This window comes from Hemiscyllium ocellatum, chromosome 22 (assembly GCF_020745735.1).
Source record: "Hemiscyllium ocellatum isolate sHemOce1 chromosome 22, sHemOce1.pat.X.cur, whole genome shotgun sequence".
Lineage (NCBI taxonomy): Eukaryota > Metazoa > Chordata > Chondrichthyes > Orectolobiformes > Hemiscylliidae > Hemiscyllium > Hemiscyllium ocellatum.
This window is the reverse complement of record NC_083422.1, coordinates 46402419-46415619: the sequence shown is the minus strand read 5'-3', so window position 1 is coordinate 46415619 and position 13201 is coordinate 46402419. Positions and strand designations below refer to the sequence as shown.

The 13201-nt window shown below is 43.9% G+C and overlaps 1 protein-coding gene across 3 annotated transcripts in view; it reads right to left on the bottom strand.

Moving 5' to 3' along the window:
* The window catches only part of aldh18a1 (aldehyde dehydrogenase 18 family, member A1), a 57100-nt gene that overhangs the window by 30393 nt on the left and 13506 nt on the right, over nucleotides 1–13201 (bottom strand). For all 3 annotated transcript variants that reach the window (XR_009645866.1, XM_060842147.1, XM_060842148.1), the window contains exons 4-6: nucleotides 3548–3697; nucleotides 1182–1286; nucleotides 872–1024 (exon numbers count right to left, since the gene is read on the bottom strand). Coding sequence is in view for 2 of the 3 variants with exons in the window: in XM_060842147.1 (XP_060698130.1) it covers nucleotides 872–1024; nucleotides 1182–1286; nucleotides 3548–3697 (408 nt within the window). In the remaining variant the exon portion in view is untranslated. The remainder of the gene's footprint in view (nucleotides 1–871; nucleotides 1025–1181; nucleotides 1287–3547; nucleotides 3698–13201) is intronic.

Here is a 13201-nt window from a genome sequence, read left to right as displayed (position 1 = left end):
AGAGAATGTGGCTAAGAGGTTTTCAAAATCATAAGTTGGAAGAATTGGTAGAGAATACTCATTTCAGCTTGAACAAAAAAGGAACATGAATTAGAGGGCACAAGTTTCAAGTGATCTGTAAAAGGAGCAAGTGTGATGCAAGAAAATCTTTTTCACACAGCATGTAGTTAGGGTATTGTGTACACCACCTGGAAGCATGGTGGAGGCAACTTCAACTGAGACACTGAAGAGAGCATTTGATGATTACATACAGAAATAATATGCATTTGTATTGGAAAAAGCAGGAGATTAGTTAGTGCCAATGATACACATTTGAAAAAAAATGGTGCAGACACAATGGGCCAAACAGCAATCTTCAGCACCAAAACACTCGTGATTATGTTAGGTTTTTCTCCTTTTCAACTTAAAGGAGCATTTTGGGATTAATACAATTATATTTTTAGTGTGAATTTAAAAATCTTGGAATTAGCATCATAGAAAAAAAAAGCTATCAACATATTTTATCTTCATTTTGTTTGTTCATAAACATCTATTTTATTTGCTTAAGCAAAATCTCCGGTATAGTGTGCTTATGTTTCAGCAAAACACTTCATTAAAACCAAAACAAAATCAAAACGATCTATCAGGCCCCAGGTTTCAGTCTGGAATCAGAGTTGTCCAGGATTAATATCAAGTGGGATCATGACAATGCCTATCTAAATCAAGCTTTTGATCACTTTTTCTGATCTTTCTTGATGTAAAGTGCAGTGCCTTGGGACATTTTACTATGTTAAAAGAATCTATATAAATCAAAACAATTATTAGTGTTTTAAGCAAGGCTGCCACCTGAAACTATTCCAATTAGATATTCAGGATTCTGTGATGCACCTACCCCCTGCAAGTCACTGTTTGGTTCAGGAGGGGGAACAACAGCATCATTGGTGTTGATAATTGGAACAATATTCATCCGGAGAAGCTCATGAAGTGTACTGCTTAAGTTTCGTCGCTTTTGCTCATCATGGAAATCCAAGTTTGTTACAAGAATCTTGGAACGAACAGAAGAGCATGTTAATTGCAATTTTTCACATTCAAAACTCAGTCATTTACAAAAGCGAATCCAAAATTTACAAACTATTAAAGAGTGACTCAGTTATAACATAAGAACAATTTCAGGAAATGCAGGGACAAAATCAGTGACCGACCTGAGCAGCACAAATGCTGTACTGTGTGAACATGGCTTCATACAAAGCCATCAAGCCACTCTGTCCAGCCGCAGCACAGGCACGGGCTTCCAGCACAGGAACTGTCTGTAAAGTGGAAATGAAATCATTCACATACATAATATTAAGGAATAACATGGAATAGGCTGTTTGATTCAATCAATGAGTCGGTGTTTTCATTTATTTCCCACACAAAGAACATCCTGATCCCATGTACAGTATCCATTTTCCGCGATTTAATTTTGATAGGTCACCTCTCCAAATTCTTAATGCTGACCTTTATGTTTGCTTCAAACAGTTCTTCCAGTATACATTCCAGTCTCAATAACCATTGTGCAAGCAAAAGTTATTTTCCTGAATATCTTGTATATTATCTTAATCTCCTATAATTTTCAATTAGTAGCCTGTTAATACTATATCTTTCTATCCTCTAAAACACATTAAACATGAGCATTGCTGAAAAAAATTTGTTGAAGCTTTTCAGCTTGTACTCATCATGACAATTGCAAGATCATTAACTTAAAGGGGAAAACCAAAATTTATACTGTGTCTGAAGGGTGCGCTGCTTGGTTGGTGAGTGGATTCTGACTGGTAGCAACGTTGACCTGGGAAAACTCAAGGAACTGAAGGCAAATTATCGATCTTGTTAGGAATCAGGAGACAGAAGAGTCAGGATAACAGACAGGTGGTGTCCCACAAGCATCATTGTTGGTGTCTCAACAATACACTATTAATAACATAGATATATGGAGAGAACATTATATATCCAAAATTTATCAATGACAAAGATAGGCAGCAGTGTAACCATTGTAGATGAAAAGATAAAATGATTTAAAAGATTATGGATGAGTTTAATTAAATGAGCAAACTGCGGCAAAGAGATTTCAATGAAGGCAAAATGAGGTCATCACAACAGTCTTAAAGTGATCAAGTTGAGTACCTGTACTTTCTAAAAAGAAAAGATAAAAACAAACAAACAAACAGTCACGTTCCAAAGACACTTGGAGGTTCAGTTGCACAGATCATTAAAGAGCAGGGACAGAAAATAATGAAAGCAGCTAATAGAATTCTAGCCTTTATATTTAGAATACAAAAAGGAGTAGAGATTATGCTTCCTTTTAACAAAACCTTGGTTAAACTCCATCTGGAGTTACTGTGTACAGTTCTGGGTACAATTTTAAGAGAGATACATTGGCTTGGGAAGTGGTGTACCACAGAGCTAAAAACTTTTCAGAAAGAATTTCGGAAGCCCTTCTTCACGTTAATAGTCAAAGCTTGGAATTTATTTTGAAATAAGAACTGATGCTAGATTAATTGCAATTTCAAAGCAATTAAAATTTTTTGTTAGCCAATGCATTCAAGTATTGAGCAAAGATAAGCATAGTCATTTGGGAAACAGGTCAACTACAATCTTATTAATAGGTTAAAAGGTCTCTTGCTATTCCAATGTTGGTGACACATTGATAGGATAAATTGTTGCTATCGATACTTATGAATGACAAGGACTTTGACTGCAAGTAGACATTCTGGAGGAAAATACACATAAGGTAATATATTCATTATCTACAGCATAAATCATCATAATTCTATGATGATACGAAGGAGACAATTTTAAAAATGTTTTAATTTTCTAAAAAAATTCAAAGTGAGTGACATGGATATGAAGAGACAGCAGAGGAGGGTCTGAAAGGGCTAAGTGCAGAAAACAATGATATCGAAGAAACTGGCTTGGGTCTAGAGTGGCAGCAAAACTGTACGTGGACAGAAATTTTGAAAAGGGTTACACAAGCATGGGAGATATTTGGCTTGTTGCAGACATAAGACAGGGAGGAGACAGCTGCTTACTAACCATCATTCTCTGTCTTGGGCCCAGTTTCCAATCCATGTGGCTCCATACATTTTAACAGGGAACCAGAAATTACTTAGTGAAACACCCCTACCTATTCTCGCCTTGATTTAGCAGGATCCACATACAATCTCTGGGGTCTCCCCTTTTGATTGTCTCTTTCATTCATCCTGGTGCGGTGATAAGAACTCCTTATTTCTTGCCATTCCCAGGTGTGGGTCATGGCCTTGTTCGTATTGCTCAATTTCTTTTCAATGCTAACACAAAAAAGTATGTACATTGTATTTCATTTTCTTCTGGAAGAATAGTAGGTACTGGATGTGTGAGAGACAGTCTAAGGGAGGCCAGGTTGAACTTTAATATTCTACTCATGTTTCACAAAACTCGGTGGTAAGCTGGAGAACAAAATGAAAGCTAAACTGTTTGACAGAAATGAACATAGCTAATAACATTTGCCACATACTAAAGTCGTTTTGAATTATAACATTTTCCAGAGGCTCACCATGTCTTTCAGCTGGTTTTGACCTGAGTGCAGGGCCTGCCGCACACTCTGGGAAAGCAAGATTTCATGTCGAAGGCGTTGTCTGCCAAAAGCCACAGCTCCACTTGTTACAATCATCATCTCCCGACCTTGGTTCTGCAGGATTGATACCTTAAGGAGCAACCCCAAAGTTACAAACAGTTATTCCTAAATAAGCATATAATTTATTGACATTCTAGCCCCTCACATGACGAGGAGAGTGGCAGATGAGCAAGATGCAAAAGAAATCAGATTCTCGCTGTCAAGTTAAGTTCTCCCCTTCAGGTGACGGGTTGCGTATGTTACCTTAAGCAATTGGCAAATCTTTGTATCTCATTAATACAACACTCCACTGGAATCAACTTCACTTTCCTAATTAATTTCTACCCAATTGAAAATTTAATGCATCAGAAAGCTGACAGCAAAAAATATCCATCCACCTGATGAGTCGTATTAATTCTTCCAACCAGGTTAAGTACTTGCTTCTTTGTACTCATAGCAATACAGCTTTAAATGAGGCTCACACTATAGAACTTTTCTCAGTCCACGTGTTCAAGTGGAGGAAGACAGCTCATCTCCCCTGGGGTATCCCCATGCCTAACTAGCACACAGCAAATAGATGACAGTGCTCAAGGACAGGCTTTAACGCATACGATAATTAGGGGCAGCATTTGAGTAAAGTGCATTCAACTCCACAGGCAGTGAAGTGGAAGATAGATAAGCTGGGCAAGGACGTGTGAGTCAGTCTGGAGTGTCGAGAGCTATATCCATGCTAAGTCCCATTCAAGTCTGGGACTCATTCTGGGGGCAGTGAAGCACAGGGAATGGTCACAGGAACGTGGCGCCATTAAACTGTTGTATTCAGGAATTTGGAAAGGTGAAAGGTAGGGAGCATAGTCTCACAGGGGAACATCAGGCTGCAGGTGGGTTCAATCGGGGAGCAGAAGGCTCACTAATGGCCAGAAGTACCTCAATGTTTAGGTCCCCAAGGGAAGCTTAGAAACTTCAGCGGCAAAAATGATTGGCAGTAAACTGACGATGGGGGATGTTCCAGGGCAACATGGATGGCCAACAGTGACGATGGAACAGAATGAGGGGAAGATGGTGGGTCACCAATCTCTCAATACTGAAATTCTCTGCACAACAATCCAAGTATAAATGCTCTACCCAAAGGGAGAGCAGATTTAATTTGGGACAGCAGAGATACATATTGCATCTTTGGCCAACCAAATGGGTTCCATGCAAATCATAAGTCATGGTTTAGACAATCAGACATAGCTGCTGATGTCTCACCAGAAGGCAATGTTTAACAATATTCATTCCATCAAATTCCAATGAGATGGAAGGTACATTTTCAATTGATCACCACTTCATAATCTCTCAGTATGCAGTAAGCAAACCAGCAAGTGAGGAAATACAATCTAGAAACTGCCCCCATTAATGAGAGCCAACCAACATAAAGCACTGCATGTTCTGGCATCCCAGTTGGATTTCACTGCCACAGAGGGGAAGTGTGGCACGATCCGAGGTCTAGGGAGGGAATATTGCTGGCATCACCATTATTCCACAGCAGGGTTAGAAGTTTCTTTTCCAATGTCCTTGAAATCTGAAATGCAGGGTCTGGAAGAATAGTGGAGGCTGGTTCAACTGAGGCATCAAAGAGGAAATCGGATACTATTTAAATAGAAACAACATGCAAGGTTACTGGAGTTTTCTTTCCCTATAAAGGTGAGCAGGAGAGGAATGCGAGGCACTACAGAGGTAGTGCCTCCCACCCGCCCTCCTCCTCTAACCTAATAATAAGACCTGTTGTGGTAAGAAGGTAAGTGCTGCATTTTGCTTGTTGTATTGTTTAGACCTAGTTTTTTTTTTAAAGGTTACTTTTAGAGGGATGGCAGTGAAGGCAGTGCAATGTTCCTCTTCCAACATGTTTGAGGTGAAGGATGCCATGGTCGTCCCTGCTGATTACACTTGCAGGAAGTGCACCCATCTCCAGCTCCTCCAAGACCGTGTTAGGGAACTGGAGCTGGAGTTGGGTGAACTTAGGATCATTTGGGAGGCAGAGGGGGTCATAGATCGGAGCTTTAGGGAAGTAGTAACTCCAAAGATTGCAGACAGATAGGTGACAGTGAGGGGGACTGGGAGGAAGCAGCCCCCTGCGGGCGTTCCCCTAAAGGACAAGCATACTGTTTTGGATACTTGTGGGGGGGACGACTTACCAGGGGTAAGCAATGGGGTTCAGGCCTCTGGCATGGAGCCTATCCCCATTGCTCAGAATGGAAGGGTGGAGAAGGGCAGAGCAATAGTTATTGGAGACTCAATATTTCGGGGCACAGATAGGCGGTTTCGTGGGGGTGAGAGAGACTTACGTTTGGTATGTTGCCTCCCAGGTGCAAGGGTACGTGATGTCTCTGATCGTGTTTTCCGGGTCCTTAAGGGGGAGGGGGAGCAGCCCGATGTCGTGATCCACATTGGCACCGACAACATAGGTAGGAAGAGGGATGAGGATGTTAGGCAGGCTTTCAGGGAGCTAGGTTGGAAGCTCAGAGTTAGAACAAACAGAGTTGTTGTCTCTGGTTTGTTACCCATGCCACGTGATAGAGAGTCGAGGAATAGGGAGAGAGAGAGCAGTTAAATGCGTGGCTACAGGGATGGTGCAGGAGGGAGGGATTCCGGTTTCTGGATAACTGGGGTTCTTTCTGGGGAAGGTGGGACCTCTGTAAACAGGATGGTCTACACCTGACCCTGAGGGGCACCAGTATCCTTGGGGGGAGGTTTGCTAGTGCTCTTTGCGGGGGGTTTAAAACTAACTCTGCAGGGCCACGGGAACCTAGACTGTAGCTTTAGGGTGCAGGACCTGGAGTGTAGGGAGGTTAGGAACATGGCAGCAATCTCGAATTTGGGTGCCTGTAAACAGGAAGGTGGCTTGAAGTGTGTATACTTCAAAGCGAGAAGTATACGAAATAAGGTGAACTTGCAGCGTGGGTTGGTACCTGGGATTTCGATGTTGTGGCTATTACGGAGACATGGGTAGAACAGGGACAGGATTGGCTGTTGCAGGTTCCAGGGTTTAAATGTTTTAGTAGGGTCAGAGGTGGGGGTAAAAGAGGGGGAGGTGTGGCATTGCTTGTCAAAGATAGTATTACAGCGGTGGAAAGGACGATGGATGAAGACTCGCCAGCTGAGGTTGTTTGGGCTGAGCTTAGAAATAGGAAAGGTGAAGTCACCCTGTTAGGAGTTTTCTACAGGCCTCTTAATAGTCCTAGAGATGTAGAAGAAAGGATTGCGAGGATGATTCAGGAGAAGAGTGAAAGTAATAGGGCGGTTGTTATGGGGGACTTTAACTTCCCAGATATTGACTGGGAAAGCTATAGCTCGAGTACGTTAGATGGGTCAGTGTTTGTCCAATGTGTGCAGGAGGGTTTCCTGACACAATATGTAGACAGGCCAACAAGAGATGAGGCCATACTGGATTTGGTTCTGGGTAACGAACCAGGCCAGGTGTTAGAATTGGAGGTAGGCGAGCACTTTGGGGACAGTGACCACAATTCGGTGACTTTTACTCTAGTGATGGAGAGGGATAAGTGTGCACTGCAGGGCAAGAATTATAGCTGGGGGCATAGAAATTATGATGCGGTGAGGCATGACTTCGGATGTAGGCTTGGAAATGTAGGCTTCAAGGGAAGGGTGCAATCGATATGTGGAGCTTATTCAAGGAGCAACTATGGAGTGTCCTTGATAAGTATGTACCTGTCAGGCAGGGAGGAATGGGTCGTGTGAGGGAGCCGTGGTTTAATCAGGAATTGGAATCCCTTGTTAAAGGGAAGAGGGCGGCCTATGTAAAGATGTGAAGGTGCAATTGGGGCGATGGAGAGTTATAAGGTAGCCAGGAAGGATCTAAAGAGACAGCTAAGAGTAGCAAGGAGGGGACATGAAAAGTCCTCGGTTGGTAGGATTAGGGAAAACCCAAAAGCTTTCTATAGGTATGTCAGGAATAAAAGAATGACTAGGGAAGGAATAGGTCCAGTCAAGGATAGTAGTGGGAAGTTGCGTGTGGAGGCTGAAGAAATTGGGGAGACACTGAATGAATACTTTTCGTCAATATTCACTCAGGTACAGGACATTGTTGCCGATGTGAATATTGAGTCACAATTAATTAGAATGGATGGCTTTGAGGTATGTAGGGAAGAGGTGTTGGAAATTCTGGAAAGAGTGAAAATAGATAAGTCCCCTGGGCCTGATGGCATTTATCCTAGGATTCTCTGGGAAGCAAGGGAGGAGATTGTAGAGCCATTGGGCTTGATTTTTATGTCCTCGTTGTATACAGGAGTAGTGCCAGAAGACTGGAGGATAGCAAATGTGGTTCCCTTGTTCAAAAGGGGAGTAGGGATAACCCTAGTAACTATAGGCCGGTGAGTCTCACTTCTGTTGTGGGCAAAGTCTTAGAGAGAATTATAAGGGATAGGATTTATGAACATCTGGCTAGGAATAATGTGATCAAGGATAGTCAGCATGGTTTTGTGAAGGACAGGTTGTGCCTCACAAACCTTATTGAATTCTTTGAGAAGGTGACTAAGGAGGTGGATGAGGGTAAAGCGGTAGATGTGGTGTATAAGGATTTTAGTAAGGCGTTTGATAAGGTTCCCCATGGTAGGCTACTGCAAAAAATACGGAGGTATGGCATTGAGGGTGAGTTGGAGGTTTGGATTAGGAATTGGCTGGCTGGAAGAAGACAGAGGGTAGTAGTTGATGGTAAAGGTTCATCTTGGAGTGCAGTTATGAACGGTGTTCCGCAAGGATCTTTTTGGGACCATTGCTGTTTGTCATTTTTATTAATGACCTGGAGGAGGGGCTAGAAGGTTGGGTGAGCAAGTTTGTGGATGATACGAAAGTCGGTGGAGTTGTGGACAGCGAAGGAGGATGTGGCAGGTTACAGCGGGATATAGATAAGCTGCAGAGCTGGGCAGAAAGGTGGCAAATGGAGTTCAATGTAGCTAAGTGTGAAGTGATTCACTTTGGTAAGAGTAACAAGAAGATGGTGTACTGGGCTAATGGTCGGATACTTGGTAGTGTGGATGAGCAGAGGGATCTTGGTGTCCATGTACACAGATCTCTGAAAGTTGCCACCCAGGTAAATACTGCTGTGAAGGCGACGTATGGCGTACTGGCTTTTATTGGTGAGGAATTGAGTTCCGGAGTCCTGAGGTCATGTTGCAGTTGTATAAAACTCTGGTGCGGCCGCATCTGGAGTATTGTGTGCAGTTTTGGTCGCCATACTATAGGAAGGATGTGGAGGCACTGAAACGGGTGCAGAGAAAGTTTACCAGGATGTTGCCTGGTATGGTAGGAAGATCGTATGAGGAAAGGCTGAAGCACTTGGGGCTGTTTCCATTGGTGAAAAGAAGGTTTAGGGGTGACTTGATAGAGGTGTACAAGATGATTAGGGGTTTAGATAGAGTTGACCATGAGAACCTTTCACCACGTATGGAGTCAGATATTACGAGGGGGCAGAGCTTTAAATTAAGGGGTGGTAGGTATAGGACAGATGTTAGGGTAGATTCTTTACTCAGCGAGTCATGAGTTCATGGAATGCCCTGCCAGTAGCAGTGGTGGACTCTCCCTCTTTATGGGCATTTAAACGGGCATTGGATAGGCATATGGAGGATAGTGGGCTAGAGTAGGTTGGGGGGCTTGGAACGGCGCAACATCGGGGGCCGAAGGGCCTGTACTGCACTGTATTTTTCTATGTTCTATGAAAAAAGCAAGAATTAGGTACTAAGTTAAACTGCTCAGAGCTGTTGCAGACAAGTAGGTTGAATAGCTCATTCTGTTAATTGAAACATTTTGCATGTTGTCATTAATCATACTCAGGGAGGTAAAAACAATGACTGCAGATGCTGGAAACCAGATTCTAGATCAGTGGTGCTGGAAGAGCACAGCAGCTCAGGCAGCATCCAACGAGCAGGGAAATCGACGTTTTGGGCAAAAGCCCTTCATCAGGAATAAAGGCAGTGAGCCTGAAGAGTGGAGAGATAAGCTAGAGGAGGGTGGGGGTGGGGAGAAAGTAGCATAGAGTACAATGGGTGAGTGAGGGAGGGGATGAAGGTGATAGGTCAGGGAGGAGAGGGTGGAGCGGACAGGTGGAAAAGGAACTAGGTAGGTCGGACAAGTCATGGGGACAGAGCAGAGCTGGAAGTTTGGAACTCGGGTGAGGTGGGGGGGGTGGGGAAGGGGAAATGAGGAAGCTGTTGAAGTCCAAATTGATGCCCTGGGTTTGAAGTGTTCTGAGGTGGAAGATGAAGCGTTCTTCCTCCAAGCGTCTGGAGGTGAGGGAGTGGCGGTGAAGGAGGCCCAGGATCTCCATGTCCTCGGCAGAGTGGGAGGGGGAATTGAAATGTTGGGCCACGGGGCGGTGTGGTTGATTGGTGCAGGTGTCCCGGAGATGTTCCCTAAAGCGCTCTGCTAGGAGGCACCCAGTCTCCCCAATGTAGAGGGGAGCGCATCGGGAGCGACGGATACAATAAATGATATTAGTGGATGTGCAGGTAAAACTTTGATGGATGTGGAAGGCTCCTTTAGGACCTTGGATAGAGGTGAGGGAGGAGGTCTGAGCACAGGTTTTACAGTTCTTGTTGTGGCAGGGGAAAGTACCGGGATGGGAGGGTGGGTTGTTGGGGGGCGTGGACCTGACCAGGTAGTCACGGAGGGAATGGTCTTTGCGGAAGGCGGAAAGGGGTGGGGAGGCAAATATATCCCTGTTGGTGGGGTCTTTTTGGAGGTGGCGGAAATGTTGGCGGATGATTTGGGTTATGCGAAGGTTGGTAGGGTGGAAGGTGAGCACCGGGGCGTTCTGTCCTTGTTACGGTTGGAGGGGTGGGGTCTGAGGGTGGAGGTGCGGGATGTGGACGAGATGCGTTGGAGGGCATCTTTAACCACGTGGGAAGGGAAATTGCGGTCTCTAAAGAAGGAGGCCATCTGGTGTGTTCTATGGTGGAACTGGTCCTCCTTGGAGCAGATACGGCGGAGGCGGAGGAATTTGGAATACGGGATGACATTTTTGCATGAGATAGGGTGGGAAGAGGTGTAATCCAGGTAGCTGTGGGAGTCGGTGGGTTTGTAAAAACTGTCAGTGTCAAGTCGGTTGTCATTAATGGAGATGGAGAGGTCCAGGAAGGGGAGGGAAGTGTCAGAGATGGTCCAGAAATTTAAGGTCAGGGTGGAATGTGTTGGTGAAGTTGATGAATTGCTCAACCGCCTCGCAGGAGCACGAGGTGGCGCCAATGCAGTCATCAATGTAGCGGAGAAAGAGTTGGGGAATGGTGCCGGTGTAATTGCGGAAGATCAACCGTTCTACGTAGCCAACGTAGAGATAGGCATAGCTGGGGCCAGTTGCCCCTATTCCTACAGTCTTGTAAAATGTTAGAATCCCACATGCCACCAACTCAATGATGACACATTCTCAAGGAGGTATAAAAACGCTAATACTTCTGTATTACCCACTCGACCAAGATCTCTGAAAGGTGCGATTTACCAATCCTGATGAAGGGCTTTTGCCCAAAATGTCAATTTTCTGGCTCCTCAGACGCTGCCCGACCTGCTGTGCTTTTCCAGCACCACTCTAATCTAGACAGTGGTTTCCAGCAGCTGCAGTCCTCACTTTTGCCAACATTCATTGTAAGTCCTTTTCAGTGTTCAAGCTGTGAAGGTTTCAGCCTGCCAACAAATTTGTGATTGGCTTCCCTTTTGCTGAACAGCTTGTAGGTGTCAATGTTTGGATAGAAACCATTGGACTTTTTAAAAGGAAGGAACTGTCAGTTGTACAGCACGCAAATTGACCCTTTTCTCTATGCTGACCCGATACCCTGAATTAATTTAATCCTATTTGCAGCATCCTTTTTCTCTGGAGTTAAAAAAAACAACTCAAGCCTGAAGAAAGGCAGTTTATTTCCCTTGTCAGTTGTTGTGAATTCTTAACCAATAAGTCAGAAACTTCGTAAGTGTGAACCAGTCATTCTGTGCAAGTAAAAGTACTGAGGAAGGAAGATTAAAGGATCAGCAAGTCTAATCAGGCAAAAGGATCATCTGAGCAAACTTTGTAGACAGGGACTACCAAAGTGCCTTTCCAGTCTTTTCTCTCCACCTATAATACCCATTTTTTGAGTGTCTGCATAGGTATGTAAAATAGTATTGTGACCATTAAGAGTTTAGGTTAGTAGTTCTTTATTTTTAAAACTGGTATTGTATATTATAAATTCTAGTTACATGTTAAGCAGAGAAACCTGGTCCATGTGGTCTGCCAATCTGCGTCTAAAGGACAGGTACATTGGAGAACTTTATAAAGGTATACTTTTTACAGGAGTCTGGGAATAGTTTGATTTGCAGTGTGCCAACCCAGTGAGCCCTAAGACAGGGGTGCTATAATCAAAGCTTGTAAATTCTAAATGGTCTTGACAAGGAGGACAATGGGTGGGGGTGTGCAGAACCATTGGCCTGGTTTTAAAATTAGGTGTTGTCCTTTTTAAAGACAGAGATAAGGAAAATTGTTTCCTCAGATGTTGAGAGATTTTTCAGAAGAGGCAAAGGCAGAGTCTAACTATTGTTAAAGGAAGAGATAGATAGATTCTTGTGTGGGAACGGAATCTAAGGTTAGACAGTAGATGGGAATGTGGAATTTGAAACACAAACAGATCAACGTGACCTTATTGAATAGTAGATCAGGCTCAAGGGGCTACACAGCTTATATCTGCTCCTAGTTCATACATTCATAAACACTGTTGCTACAGTGAAACATTCAAAGATTGTCCAAGAGAATGGCGACATCTTGTAATAGGAAAGGATGCTGCATTGCTTTCGCTTCAGACAACAGTAAACCTTAGAACAGTAAAGGTAAATATATATTTACATGCATAAAGTTTTTATACATTAAAAGGAAGTACCAATGCAGTGCCCTCAAAAGGATTTCTTCCTCCTTTGCCTGTCACTACCTCTAAGTGAGGGCTGACATCCAGTGCTGGGATGGCCTGATAAAGTTTTCACTGCTAACAGGCATCCTTTGTAGTTCTGGTGAAAGTCTTCTGCATAGATGCAGGGAAAGCCTCCTTCAGTCTGAACTGCTACAGCCAATGAGGTCAGTGGCACAGGGGAGGTGGATGGGGAGGGCACTTTTGAAGTCGCCTGAAGGCATTTTTGTTACTCCGCTACTTGGCAACACCAGCCATTCCCTTCAGAAGAAAGGGTCAGCTGGAGTGAAGTCAAGGAGCTGCATTCTTTTCTTGCCTTGCCAGTGATGTTGAGCTCCCATGACGAGTGAGAGGAGTAAAGATTCAAGCCCATTCACTAATATGTTCTATTGCAGCTGGGCCTTTAAGATGATAGCGACCCTTTCCACGGAGGCAGCCAAGAGCTCACATACCATAACCATCACAGTAGACAGGAGATGGACGGACTCTTCCATTTTTTCATCACAGTCTAGTAGTAAGGGCTTTTGGCATCCCTGCCTGAGTTGACATTTTGACCATGTCACTTACAGTGGAGTACAGAGGTACATCTTTCACAAGGATGTGGAAAGAAGGTAAGCAGGTGCCTGGGCACGGGCAGCTCTGAGTATTGGGAGCTTCTTACATCATTGAGTGCAGA